Source organism: Muscardinus avellanarius, assembly GCF_963383645.1.
Source record: "Muscardinus avellanarius genome assembly, chromosome: 15".
In the NCBI taxonomy this organism is placed as follows: domain Eukaryota; kingdom Metazoa; phylum Chordata; class Mammalia; order Rodentia; family Gliridae; genus Muscardinus; species Muscardinus avellanarius.
In genome coordinates this window covers 32891094-32906267 of record NC_137801.1, presented here as the reverse complement: position 1 = coordinate 32906267, position 15174 = coordinate 32891094, and the positions used below count along the sequence as shown (strand labels likewise).

The following is a 15174-nucleotide window of genomic DNA, read 5'->3' as shown; positions in this document are numbered from 1 at the left end:
CCCCCTCCCAGAGGAAGCCTTTGAGAGTAGAGAATGAGTGTATGTGAAATCCTGAGGGGTTTTTATCTACTATGAACCCGGTTATTAGGTTGATTTTCTCTACACTCTAGGGAAAAGAAACTGGGTGGCATGAAGACTTCTAGATAGGGGATGATGCTGGAAGTTGAGAAAATGACATAAAACAGGATTCTGATTTTAAAATTTTCCTGCTTTACCTCTTACAGCTAAGTAACACTTCTTAATTAGCCATGCATTAGACACTCTTCTAAGTGCCTTCCAAGAGTGTGTTGTTCATTCCCATGCAGTTCTGTGAGGTATTGAGGCTCTTTGTCACAGATAATAACACTGAAACACAGAGACTTGTAAATTACTCAAAGCCACAGTAGTCATTGAAAAAGCAGATTACTGAATATGCCCTTTTTAACTGTTATATTCTTTATTAATTGGTATTTTAGCCAGAGCCTAACTTGCCAAAGGAAATAAGCATTAAAGATCTAGAAAAGCTTTAAAGTTTATAAAATTTTCTCAAAACTGAAAATTCAAAATGAAATTCAACACTTAAACAAAGCTATACATAAATCCCCTTTCACCCCTCATAGGTAATATGAAAGGTATTTGTGTCTTGTCTTGGTGCTTTACATGAGCTTCTAAACCCACTTGAAAATATAACTCTATAATAAACCATACATATTTTGTACTAAAGGAATACTTTTAAGTATTTGTTTCTATGAAAACAAACCCAGTTTATTACTGAGTTAAATAAAATCACCTTTATGCTCCTTGTCAGGACTACAGCTGTGTGTCTGGAATATATGATTGTCCCTTTCTCTGCCTGGTTTTCTCAATAAAGCCAGTGAATTTCCAATTTGGTTATGAATTTTTATGTGTTGATATTCTCTTCATTTGAGAAATAGCTAGCTACATATAGGTACATATTACAAATTTTCAAACTATATAGCAATACCATATTTTACTTGTTTAAAGAAATAGGGTTCTTTATATAACTATGTTTTCCAAACAAATGAAATACAGATAATTAGATTATCTTGATTATTTAAGTTATATTAATGTAGATTTTATTTTCTCCCTTTTATTACTATATTTTCTCTTTTAATTATTCAGGGTCATCATTATAACTTTGTGTTTTAATAAAGTTAATATCTTTAGAGGCCTGTTCCTCATTGATCTCTTTATTCACTCTGTTACCATTCCAGTCTGTTTCAGAGTCACCTGTAGGATTTGCCAGAGCAAACCTAGGAACCAAGCTTGTTAAATCAGGATGCTCAATTATATATGTATATATCAGTGGCTAGCAACTTTAGTTTGCATCAGAATCTCCAAAAGTTTCTGGTTAAAAGATTGCTGAGCCCACATTCAGAATGTCTAATTAAGTTGGTGTGGGATGAGGTCTAAGAATTGGCATTTCTAGCATATGCCAGGGGATGCTGATACGCTGGTCCAGGGACCACTTTGAAAACCACTAATATTTATAATATTATAACCACTAATATTTATAACATTCATGAGAGCAGCTATTATCTTCCTTTGAAATGAGTTGTTGTTTTTTGTTTGTTTGCCCTGAATACTAAGCATTTTCAAACTTCCAGAAGTACTTCTTAGTTCTTACATACTGGATTTCAGCAGTCAGTTCCATGTGTGTGTGTCCTTTGTGGTTTATGAATTTTTGTCATGTTTTGTCATCCTTCTCCCCTCCATACTAGATTTTGATGTCCTGTGCTCCATCATGACATTTATCCATCATGATCTTTTTATCTCTATGTTACATACATGTAGAAATGCCTAGATAAATACATTTTAGGGGGCATACACAGAAGAATCTTAATTATTCAGCCCAAAACCAACATAAAGGAATAGATGTTATTTGAAAGTGTTTTTATTCCCTGCATATTTGGGGAGGTTTTTTTATTTTTATTGGTGCATTGTAGTCATACATCTTAATGGAGTATAAGATGATGGAGGCATACATGCACACATCACCCTAACTAATTGGGTGATGTGGGGAAGTTATTTAGTCCTCATCCTAAGGGAGACTTGAGCTGATCATACCATGTTTAAGCTGAATTTGTATTGCTGATATTTTTCTCCCTCATAAATGTGGGTATATGTGTATTATTTTTTTCAGGTCTGGGGATGAAGCCCAGGGGCATTTGACCTCTGAGCTACACCCCCTGCCCTATTTTTTATTCTTTATTTTGAAACCGGGTCTCACTGAGTTGCAGAGGGCCTGCGAACCACGATCCTCCCTTCTCAGCCTCCCGAATGCTCCCGGCTTATGTGTATTATCTTGATTTAAATGTTTTACAAAATGAATTACTACTAAAAATAATTTACTTTTTAAAGAACTAGCCTGTTGATGACAGTTTACGTGTGCATATTTACATTATATAATGTATACATATTCATATTGCAATTACATGTTCTCCTTTATAAACTTTGTACTTTTTTTTAATCAGCTTTTCCCCCGAAGATGTACATGGTTATATGTAATGAACAATTGCTTGCTATCAATATCTGGTAAGTCTTTTAGTTTTATATTTCTTAAAATTGTTAAGGCTTGTTATTTGCTCTTATACTATATAGGGCTTATACTTATAGGGCTTTTTATTTTCTTCATAGGCAAAGCTTCCCAGCTTTATTCACATAATTTACCAGGACTTTTTGATTATGCAAGACAAATGCAAAAGTTACCTGTTGCTATTCCAGCACACAAACTCCCTGATAGAATACTGCCAAGGTAATTGTATGTTTAATTATGTTTTCATTATTAAGATAATATACTAATAATTTATTCTAATAAATACTTATGCTAGAGAAATGAAAACTCAGTTGGGTTAATCAAAATCATGAATAATGAAAAAAGTCACAAATAATAAATTTTAACAAGGGCTTATTTATCACTCCCTTGTTTTAAAATTACTCTACACTTTGTAATTACATTAAACATTTCTTTCCACTCTTAGTTTTTGTTTGTTTGTTTTGTTTTTGTTGTATTTTGTTGTTCTTGTTTTTGCAGTACTGGGGATGGAACCCAAGGTCATTCTAAGCCAGCCCTACTTTTTATTCTTTATTTTGAAACAGGTTCTCACTGAGTTGCAAAGGGTCTCACTAAGTAGCTGAAGCTGTACTTGAACCGCGATCCTCCTGTCTTAGCCTCCTAAATTCAGGGATTACAAGTGTGTTCTACCATGCCCGGCTCCACTCTTAGGTGGTGGTGGTTGTTGTTGTTTTTCTTGGTGGTACTGGGGTTCCTGGAAACCATTCTCCGGGCTACACTCCAGACCTATTTTTTATATTTTTATTTGAAAACAGGGTTTCTTAAACAAGCAAGGAGCTTCAAATCTGCGCGATCCTCCTGTCTCCGCTTCCCAAGATCAGGGATTACAAGCCTGCGCCACCACACCTGGCCCACTCTTAGTTTTTATTTATTTTGGGTTTTTTTTTTTTTTTTTTTGGTGGTACTGGGGGTGGAACCCAGAGGCTTTCTACCTCAGGACTATACTCCCAGACCTTTTTTATATTTTATTTGGAAACAGGGTCTCACTAAGTTGCTGAAAGCCTCACTAAGTAGCTGAGGCTGGCTTCAAACCTGTGCGATTACAAGTGTGCGCCACCACGCACGGCCTCTTAATTTTTAATTGTCTTTTCTACAAAGTTAAAACTAATTCTTTTTCTATAATCTTACATGACATATAGTGCCTTTGCTTATGTATTTGTGTTGACTTTTATAAAATGGCTTTTTTTGAAAGTATTATTTTTAAACCTAAAAAATGATTTATTGAATAAATAGTTTTATATTTGGAGATATTACTTACAATTTGAGAGATTAGTATAGGATTTCCCCCTCTTTGTATAAATCTTTGTGTGGGGGGGGGGGTAGGTACTAGGAATGGAACCCAGGGCATTCTACATCCGAGCTACACCCTCAGCCTAATTTTTTATTCTTTATTTTGAAACAGGGTCTCACCATGTTGTAGGAGAGCCTCACTAAGTAGGTGAGGCTGGCAGCGAGCCTGGATCCTTCTGTCTCAGCCTCTCAAGTACTGGGATTACACCCAGCTCATATAAAATCTTTTTTTAAAAAAATTAACCTTTTTGAAGCCCAGTGTGGTAGAGCATGCTTGTAATCCCAGCATTCAGATAGGAGAATCGCAGTTCAGGGACAGCCTCAGCTACTTAGTGAGGACCTTTGCAACTCAGTGAGATTCTGTTTCAAAATAAATAATAGGGGGAAAAAAAGATTGGGGGTGTAGCTCAGAAGTATAATGCCACCCTGGTTTCTATCCCCAGTAACACACACACACACACACACACACACACACACACACACAACCTTTTTGTGCCAGGTATGGTGGTACACACTTGTAATCCCAGTACTTGGAAGGCTGTGACAAGAGAACTCAGGTTCATGGCCAACTTCAGCTACTTAGTGAGGTCCTCCGCAACTCAGTGAGGCCCTGTTTCAAAATAAATAAAAAATAGGGCTGAAGCTGGGCGTGGTGGCACATGCTTGTAATCCTAGCTATTGGTAGGCTGAGAGCTGAGACAGGAGAATCGCACAGGTTCGAAGCCAGCCTCAGCTACTTAGGCGCTCAGAAACTTAGTGAGACCCTGTTTCCAAATAAAGTATATAATATAGGTCTGGGAGTATAGCCCAGAGGTAGAAAAGCCCCTGGGTTCTACCTCCAGTACCACAAAAGAAAAAAAAAAAAAAAATAGGGCTGAGAATGTAGCTCGGAAGTAGAATGCCCTTGGGTTCCATCCCCAGCACCATTTACACATTTTTAAAAATTAACTTTTTTGATGAAAATCATTTAAAAATATACTCCATGCATTTTTTTCTCCTTAAGCTACATTATATCAGTTTATTGTAATTATTCAGCATTGATTATGAATTTAATTTATTATGTTGTACTCTGCATTTGGAGTTCACTTGCACTGTTTTTTGTTGTCAGAATAAAGACTTTATTTGTTTCAAAAATTGCCACTTTTTTGCTACATAAATCTTATATATATATATATATATATATATATATATATATATATATATACTGTGTTTTAAAGGTCTTTTTAGCTTTTTTATTTTTCTGTTTTTTGGGGGGGCATGTTTAGTTCTTCTACTTTTTTTTTTTTTTTGGTGGTACTGGGGTTCTTGGAAACCCTTCTACCTCCAGGCTATACTCCCAGACCTATTTTTTATAGTTTTCTTAATTTGGAAACAGGGTTTCCTAAGCCAATGAGGCTGGCTTTGAACCTGCGCGATTCTCCTGTCTCTGTCTCCCAAGCGCGGGGATTATAAGCGTGTGCCACCACAACCGGCGTAATTCTTCTACATTTTAGTGACTCTACCAAATGTATATGAAGCATCCTCCTGTCAGGCAGGTGAGAGAAAACTGAGAAAGATTCTACACCTTCCTTTAAAATTTTTTCTATAGTAAGATCTTACCTCTGAGGACATTTCACCTCCACCTTTCTTGGTCCTGAGGATAGAACCAAGCGGCTTTCTACCTCTAGGCTACACTTTCAGACCTATTTGATATTTTATTTGGAAACTGGGTCTCACTAAGTTACTGAGAGCCTCACTACATAGCTGAGGCTGGCTTCGAACCTGTGCGATCCTCCTGTCTCAGCCTCCCAAGTACTGGGATTACAGCGTGGGCCAACACGCCTTCATATTTCAGGGATTTTGTCATCATCAGTCTTCAGTGATAGCTGTACCCACAAATATAGCATTATGCTTCCTTCAGCTTCATTATCTCATAATCAATTACTATAAAAACTACTCTTAATTCTCTCCCTAATCAGCACAAAGCCTAAAAACCCTTTCAGCATGATGTCCTGTGTATGTATTAGTGCCATTTCTACCTTGTAGTGAGCACAGCTTAAGCCTTCTTGTTCTGAAAACAGAGGGCCTCCTGGGTGGCATGCTGAAGTCAGGCGTTCATGTACCGTATCATTATTATTCTGTAGTAAAGTTGTGGGATCCCAGCCTGCTTAAATTTAAGCCCTGGATGCTTTGTACAACCTTGTCTGAGGATATTCATCTGTAAAATGGAACCAATATTCCCATCTTAGCAGAGTTGTTTTGAAAATGATAATTTATGTTTATAAAGTACCTACTATGACTTATGGCGTCTATTAGGTTCTTGGTAAATAAGCTAATTATTATTATCAGGCATGAAAATATAATTGTGCCTATAGAATAGCCTAAAATATCTTCCACTACATATTGTGACTGTTGGTTCATCAACTTAGATTCTATTTGAGTGCTGACAAAATAAATTTTATTGCCCTTTATAAAGTCATGACTAAAATTAAAGCAATCCATAGGTACTGTAGAACCTTAGTTAAATTCTTATTTCAGTATGTCACACAAAACTAAATTTTGAAGTTTCATTATTAATTTTAAGCCATGCTAAGTGATTTTTTTCTTATCTGTGTAATATTCTTCCTTGTGGTCTTTTAAACTCTGATAAGTCAGTTAATCCTTCAGAGTTTAAACAGATCAGTGGTTTGAGAACCAGGGAACACATTTGCAAATGTGGTTCAGGAACAACAAATTTGTCGCTAATAGAAATATGCCTGGGTCTGAGAGTAGTGGTCCACACTTATAATCCCTATACTTGGGAGGCTGAGACAGGAGTATTGCAGGTTGGTGGCTGGCCTCAGCTACTTAGTGAGCCCTTCCACAACTGAGACCTTATTTCAAAAGAAAGAATAAAGTCTGGCGTGATTGTGCACGCTTGTAATCCCAGCATTTGGGAGGCTGAGCCTCAGCTAGTGAGACCCTGTTTCAAAATAACAAATTAGCCAGGCCTGGTGGCGCCTGCTTATAATCCCCACTCTTGGGAGGCGGAGACAGGAGGATCGCGCAGGTTCGAAGCCAGCCACGCTGGCTTAAGATACCCTGTGTCCAAATAAAAATATAAATATAGGTCTGGGAGTGTAACCCGGAGGTAGAAGGGTTTCCAGGAACCCCAGTACCACCACCACCAAAAAAAAAAAAAATCAATCAATCAAAATAAAGAATTTTTTAAAAAAAGCCGGATGTAGTTGCACACACTTGTAATATCAGCATTTAGGAAGCTGAGACAGGAGTATCCAGGTTTGAGGACAGCCTACTTAGTGAGGCACTCTACAACTTAGTGAGACCCTATTTTAACATAAAGAATTAAAAAAATAGGGCTGGGGGTGTAGCTCTTCCAGTACCACAAAACATTTTTTTTTATTTAAAATAAGTTTAGCTGGGCATGGTGGTGCACACTTGTAATCCCCGTCCTTGGGGAGGCGGAGACAGGAGGATCGCTTGGGAGGCAGAGACAGGAGGATCACGCAGGTTCGAAGCCAGCTGTGCTGGCTTAAAAGACCCTGTTTCCCAATTTTAAAAAAAGTGTGAAACGGTCTGGAAGTGTAGTCCGGAGGTAGAAGGGTTTCCAGGAACCCCAGTATCACCAAAAAAATAAAAAATAAAAAAAGTTTAAATACACATACAAAAATAGAGAAGCTTGATTTGAGGTTTTGCACAACTTGATTTTCTAGCAAGTCTCCATTATGTTCATTTTCATTATAAAAAGCATTTGAATGTATAAGTATTTTTTAATTGGGAGCTTTAAAAAGTAGTTCAAAGCCAGGCATGGTGGCAGATGTCTATAATCCTAGTACTTGAGAAGCTGAGACAGGAGGATTGCAGGTTCAAGACAAGCCTTGGCAACTTAGACTCTCAGCAACCTAGTGAGAGCCCACTTTAAAAGGGGTTAAGAAGCTGGGCGTGGTGGCACACACTTGTAATCCCAGCAGTTAGGAGGTTGAGATCGGAGGATCTCAGTTCACAGACAGCCCCAGCCACTTATTGAAGCTCTCAGCAACTTAGTGAGACCCTGTTTCAAAATAAAGAATAAAAAAATAGGGCAGGGAGTGAACCTCGGAGGTCGAATGTCCCTGGGTTCCATCCCCAGACCTGCCAAAAGGGATGGGGGGGTTAAGAGTGTGCTCAGAGGTAGAATGCCCCTGGATTCAATTCCTAGTACCACCACCCAAAAAAAGTTCAAAATGGACTTTTAATTTTGAATCAAATGTTTGCAGAACTCCTAATGCACCTTTGCCCAAAGGTGTAAATTGCACTATTCCTGAGTGAAGAAATGTCTAAATAAAAGTTCTTAACAGAATTGTTGTAGTGGTAAAACAACTTTTAGTATAACTTAAATTTATTATTCATGCTAAAAATATCTTTTCCCAGTTTTTCTCTTTTCTTTCCACTTTGGCAGTGATTCTTCTAGTAAACCAGAATTTAAGCAGTTCGCATGCAGCCTGTGATTCCATGATTTGAGATGCTAGGGATGCATCCATGGAAGAAATAATTAAGCCTTGTCAGCATTTTTCTAAATGCTTTATTCTTTTGGTGTTTTTAAAAGAAACCCCAGGGCCATATTATTCTATCTTCTAAATATTTTATAGATTTTTTAAAATATTTAAGTTCAGCTAGGCGTAGTGGCACACGCTTGTAATCTCAGTACTTGGGAGACTGAAACAGGAAGATCACAAGTTCACAGCCATCCTCAGCAACTTATGAGGTTCTCTGCAACTTAGTGTGACACTATATCAAAGAATAAAATAGGTTTGGGAGTAGAGTTCGGAAGTATCGTACCCCTGGGTTTCATCCCTAGTACCACACACACACAAAATTAATTTCTTAATCCATTTGGAATTGATTGGGGGATATGAGCAAGGATATAGACATATATATATATATATATATATATATATATATATATAGAGAGAGAGAGAGAGAGAGAGAGAGAGAGAGAGAGTGTGTGTGTGTGTGTGTGTGTGTGTGTGTGGTACTGGGGAGGGAACCCAAGGGCATTCTACCTCCAAGCTATACCCCCAGCCCTATTTTTTTTTTTTTAGACAAAGCAATATTAAATATTTAATTTTCAAAGGCAAAAGCCCATAGTCACAGAGCTCTCGGAAAATGGTCCTCTTTCAAGTTAGGCTGCAAGAAGTAAATGCCAAACTCAGGACTAATTTGGCTATAAAATACAAGAAATTTCTTCTGAAATATTTACAAATCCTGAGGCTATGTGTCTGTTTTTGTTTGAAAACAAGCACGCAAATGCTATGCATAGTTATTAATTTGTATAAGTATCAGCATGCCTTTATATGCCATGATAACCCACCAGTGGTTATTTTACTTTATTTTTTTGTTATTCTTCATTTTGAAACAGGGTTTTACTAAGTTAGGGCCTCATTAAGTAAGCTGAGTCTGTGTGCAAACCATGATCCTCCTATCTCAGCCTACCAAGTACTGGGATTACAAATGTATGCCACCACACCCGGCTTTATTTTTATTTTTAATAGATAATTTATCAGTGCGTGTGTGTGTGTGTGTGTGTGTGTGTGTGTGTGTGTGTGTGTGTGTGTGTGTGTAAAACTTAGGATGGAGCCCAGAGGCCTTCTGCTCCAGGCTACACTTCAGACCTATTTTGTATTTTATTTGGAAATAGGGTCTCAGTAAGTTGCTGAGAGCCTCACTACTAAGCTTCTAAGACTGGCTTCAAACCTGCATGATCCTCCTGTCCCAAGTACCAGGATTATAAGCGTGTACCACCACGCTCGGCTATCAGTGCCAATTTTTTAATTAGCCCTTTCTCCACTTATCTGTAACAATATCTTAATCACATACTAAGTTTGCTTATATTTAATTATATACTCATTTTCATTTACATTTAGGAAATTTGCTGTATCAGCAAAAATCCCTGAAACCAAGTGGTGTCAGAAGTGTTGTGTTGGTGAGTAAACTATCTAATAACATCTTGCTCTCCTGTTTTGCAGAGTGGTTGAGAAAACCCCATGGGGCTCATTTTAAAATATAAAAGCAATAGTGCCCCAAGGCATTATTCCAGTTTATTTTTCACCCCCTCAGTAAAATGGATTTTTTTGGCCTTCCCATCCTTGTGTAGACTAAACATGATATAACATCTCATATATAACAGGTGTTTAGCAAACAGTCTGTTGACTGGATAAATAGCCTGGGATAGCTTCTTTTTTCATTATAGCACTTCATCACACTGTGTTCTCCACAGGTACTGTTACTTACCATTTACCATTCTGCTTAGCCATGGCTTGCTTGGGAGACTGCATGCAGGCAGCCATTCATTCAGCATTTATTCTCATGCCCTTAGTATGTGAAACCTTGCGCTTGTGATGTAAAGTTCATAGTCTCTCTGTTCACATTGTCTTTATGCTAAATTCCTTCTCATAACTAGTTTTTCTACTTACATGTGGGGGGAAAAAAGTGGTTTCCATCCCTTAGGTTACTAGTACTATAGAAGAGAAGACAAGCAAGCGTATAAGTCACTACATCACCTCGTATAATGTGGAAAGTGCTCTGGACATTGGCTGGCGAAGGTGGTATTTGGGCAGGGCCTCAAATGGATTTCACTGTGAATGCTTGGAGGGGGCACTTCAGAGGAAATGACTTAAACAAGTGGAGGCAGAAAACTCATAAAGCTTGCCTAATAAATGGCAGGCATTCCAGTTTAGCTGGATCCAGGTTGTAGTGGAAACGATAGGTTAGTGTGAGCAGTTAGATTGGAGAGAGAACGTGAGTGGCCTTGTGTACGTTAAACTCTTCTCTCTAAAGGGAAGAAGAATGGGCTGAGCTATAGCAGATACAGGGAAGGGAAAGACATCCGAGAGGATGAAGCCTTAAGCCCAGCACTGGCAGAATGCAAGTGTCGTTGAGGGGAAGCAAGACGAGCATCTGGTTAGGGGCAAAGGAAGGCTGCGATACTGAGGTTAGACATGGTGGTTTGAGTTGCTGCTCGGACATCCCACAAACTAACTTGATTGAACGGAGGAGGAAGAGACCAGGTTTTTCTTACAACTTAGTTTCCTGTATAGACCTTCCTGTTTGCTTTGGCTTGGTGGTTTTGCTGTTCACTGCCTCTCTGCCATTTAACTTTTCCAAACATATGTGAAGTTTATGGATTTTACTGCTGTTGCTCTTTTTTAATTAAAAAAATTATTTCAAATAAGTTTACTTTCCATCTTAAGTAGAACAAAAATCCAAAATCTGAGGTAATTCAATTTTATTATTTGTAAGCTTGTATTATAAGATCTTGATTAAGCTGGGCTGAAATCCCAGCTACTCAGGAGATTTACATAGGAGGATCACAAGTTCAGGGCCAGGCTGAGCAACCTAGCTAGACCCTGTCTCAGAATTTTAATAAATAAAATGTTTTTAAATGATTTGATTAGTGTCTGTAATGTTTTCTAGTGACCATAAGAATTTAATGGAAAGGGGAGGGGGCAGTAGACAAGTACTTTTATTTTAGAACCAAAGCAGTATTGCCTCTGCATATGACTTCTGATGAGCACCAGGGCCACCTGAGTGTGTGTGTGTATTGCCACTTTAAGAAAACTCACATTTACTTTTTGTTTTGACAGTGAGAAATCCTTACACAGGCCATAAATACCTATGTGGGGCACTTCAGACCAGCATTGTTCTGTTAGAATGGGTTGAGCCAATGCAGAAATTTATGTTAATTAAGGTAAGCAAGAAAGTCAACCTACAACATTCTTAGTATAAAAGATTGTCAATTTCTCTGCTCTTTAAAAGAAAACATTTTTTTCTGTTAATTTTCAAGTTAATGATTTGGATTATGTGGCAGGGTGATACAAATCTGGCCTGATGAAAGTTTTGAAAACAGAGAACTAGTACCAGGGTATGGCGGTAGGGACCTAGAAGGTAGAATGTCTCACACAGATAGCTGATGTCCAAAACAGAGTGCTTTGTATTTGGAATTTATTCTATAGTTTGACCTGCCTTACCACAGAAGAGAAATAACCTTTAGGTCAGTAGTTAGTTGGCCAAAGCCTACTGAATAACCACAGGGAGAGGGAAATGACTTGTTTTGGTTATATACCTACATATTGATTTGCCCAGGTCTTCCAATGGATATCTTCTGGGTTTAATATTATAATATTATTCAGCTGTTACTTATATTTTGAGGAATCCCTAACCTTTTTTTTTTTTTTTTTTTTTTTTTTTTTTTTTGGTGTGGTACTGGGGATGGAAACCTTCTGCCTCCAGGCTACACTCCCAGACCATTTTATATTTTATTGGGAAACAGTCTGTCTGTCCCCCCCCCCCCTTTTTTTGCAGGTTTGGGGATGAAACCCAAGGGTATTTGACCTCAGAGCTACACTATTTTTTAGTCTTTATTTTTGAAACTGGGTCTCATTAAGTTGCAGAGGGCCTCACTAAGTAGCTGAGGCTGTCCGCGAACAACGATCCTCCGGTCTCAGCCTCCCGAATGCTGGGATAACAAGCTTGCACCACCATGCCCAGCTTGGAAACAGGGTCCCTTAAGCCAGGGAGGCTGGCTTCGAACCTGCACGATCCTCCTATCTCTATCTCCCAAGTGCGTACGCCATCACACCCAGCGGAAACCCTAACTTTTAAAATGTATGAAGTGTAAGCTCACAGCAAGGAAATACCAAATGGATTTTTAAAAGTTGTTTTCTTTGCTATTATATGTGGGCTTGGTCTTATTTCATGAGCATTTGATTCTTCAATAGAAATCGGAGTTAGAATATAACCTCAGTGGATTCCTCCTAAATTTTATACTACCGAACTGGAATATTTAAAATAGGACTTCCAAGCTGGGCGTGGTGGCGCACACTTGTAATCCCAGCGCTTGGGAGGCTGAGACAGGAAGATCCCACAGATTCGAAGCCAGCCTCAGCAACTTAGCGAGGCTCTCAGCAACTTAGTGAGACCCTGTTTCCAAATAAAATATAAAAATAGGTCTGGGAGTATAGCCTGGAGGTAGAAAGCCTCTGGTTCCACCCTCAGTACCACCAAAAAAAAAAAAAAAAGAAGAAGAAGAAGAAGAAATAGGGCAGGGGTGTAGTAGCTCAGAGATAGAATGCCCCTGGGTTCCATCCCCAGACCGGGCGTGGTGGCGCGCGCTTGGGAGGCAGAGACAGGAGGATCGCAAAGGTTCGAAGCCAGCCGCGCTCGCTGGCTTAAGAGACCCTGTCTCCAAATAAAAATATAAAAATAGGTCTGGGAGTGTAGCCCGGAAGGAGAAGGGCTTCCAGGAACCCCAGTGCCACCAAAAAATAAATAAATAAAATAAAATATGACTTCCTGTTACTTAAAATCTTGTGACTAAGAAATCTATTTTTCACATCAGTATTAATCTCAAGCTCAAATGGTGCTAAAGAGGTGAAAAATCACTTTAAGGATTTAAAACCTACCAAGGAAGTAATGCCATAAATTTACTGAAACAAAAATTATTTAAACCAAAACATGAAACTTCTCTTTCTGTGTCATTCTGCTTCAAGGCTTCTGTATGTGTGTTTTGCTTCTGTATTTGGCATTATTTGGGGTAGTATTGGTTTCTTTACTGTGACTCTTTATCACATTTGTTTAGAAAACATTCTTACACTTTCTGTATTCATCTTTCCTCTTAGCAACATTGTTGGCAGTTTCTGCTTTGTTAGGCCACATTTTCATCAGAACTAAAAATTAAAGATCTTCCCAACAAACATTATTTTCTTATTATAGGCACAGTGCTATTTATTAAAGAGAAAAAAGTATGAGTACAATATGGGGGCTGCCCTCAATCACCAATATCACACCTGGATTTAAAACCATGAGACAAGAATTTCCTTTTAGTGACTTACAAACACTGTCTAATTATTATGAGAAACTAAATACCAAAACTAAGTACCAAAAATAGTTAAAATGTATTTCTTACATGCTAAAAAAAAGAGCATTATTTTCTTTCTGCTTTGTTGCTCCCTAACTACACATTTTAAAGCAAATTCTTTAAATTGTCTTACCTTATTAAGAATAATATGGAGCCGGGCGTAGCGGCTCATGCTTGTAATCCCAGTATTTGGGAGGCTGAGACAGGAGGATCCGGGTTCATGGACCAGCCTCAGCTACATCAGTGAGACCCTTTGCCAACTTCGTGCAACCCTGTTTCAAAATAAAGATAAAAAATACGGCTGGCGATGTAGCTTGGAGGTAGAAAGCTTGTAGCTTGAAGGTAGAATGAATGCTTCTGGGTTCCATCTTCAGTACTACACACACACACACACACACACACACACACACACACACACACATAATATGAAAGATTTTATCCAAAGCATGTGCCCCAGGTAATGGGCAAGCTACTAAAGAAGTGGTTCTGGGAGTCAGGTGCCTGTGCCCATAGAGTGGAGACTGGCGCTCAGCAGCAGTGGAAAGAAAGGGCTACAGAGCAGCAAATGCATGTGGAGACCACAGGCCAGCCCGTAAGCGCCACACTGGAGTTCCTAGCACTTTAAAACTTAGTTATGGTAGCCCCTGTCACCTTTTTATTTCCTTTAGAGTTTTTGAGCTGCCATATTAAAAATAAGTCATATCAAAAATAAGTCATATTTAAAAGCTTTGTTAAGCTGGGTGTGGTGGCTCATGCTTGTAATCCCTGCGCTTGGGCGGCTGAGACAGGAGGATCAGCCTCACCTGGCTTAAGAGACCCTGTTTCCAAATAAAATATAATACAGGTCTGGGAGTATAGCCCAGAGGTAGAAAACCTGGGTTCAATCCCCAGTACCACCATAAATAATAAATAAATAAATAAATAAATAAATAAATAAATAAATAAATAAAAAAAACTTTGTTAAATACTAGTAAGCTGGGTGTGGTGGTGCATGCTTATAATCCCAGCATTTGTGAGGCTGAGACAGGAGGATCATGGTTTGCAGACAGCCTCAGCTACTTACTGAGGCTCTTTGCAACTCATTGAGACCATGTTTCAAAATAAAGATTAAAAAATAGGGCTGGGGGTGTAGCTTGGAGGTAGAATGCCCCTAGGTTCTATCCCCAGTACCACAAAAATAATTAAGTAAGTAAGTAAGTACTAGTAATACACATTTGAAAAATATAGTGAAAACGCAGCCCATTTGTAAGATCAACAAGAATGTATAATATACAAAAATTAACCAAGTAAAGTATATGAAAGACCAGTGTGAGGGTTTTTTTGCTTGATTTCCAACTACTTTTTTTTTTTTTTTTTTTTTTTGCGGGTCTGGTGATGGAACCTAGAGGCATTTGACCTCCAAGCTACACCCCCTGCCCAATTTTTTATTCTTTAT

General features: G+C 38.4%; 1 protein-coding gene across 3 annotated transcripts in view; it reads left to right on the top strand.

The window, feature by feature from the left end:
• Positions 1 to 15174, top strand: part of MAP4K3 (mitogen-activated protein kinase kinase kinase kinase 3) — a gene marked incomplete at both ends in the record, with an annotated part of 189325 nt that overhangs the window by 159229 nt on the left and 14922 nt on the right. For all 3 annotated transcript variants that reach the window (XM_080710986.1, XM_080710985.1, XM_080710984.1), the window contains 4 exons: positions 2475 to 2535; positions 2638 to 2755; positions 9748 to 9806; positions 11467 to 11570. In XM_080710986.1, coding sequence (XP_080567112.1) covers positions 2475 to 2535; positions 2638 to 2755; positions 9748 to 9806; positions 11467 to 11570 — 342 coding nt within the window. The remainder of the gene's footprint in view (positions 1 to 2474; positions 2536 to 2637; positions 2756 to 9747; positions 9807 to 11466; positions 11571 to 15174) is intronic.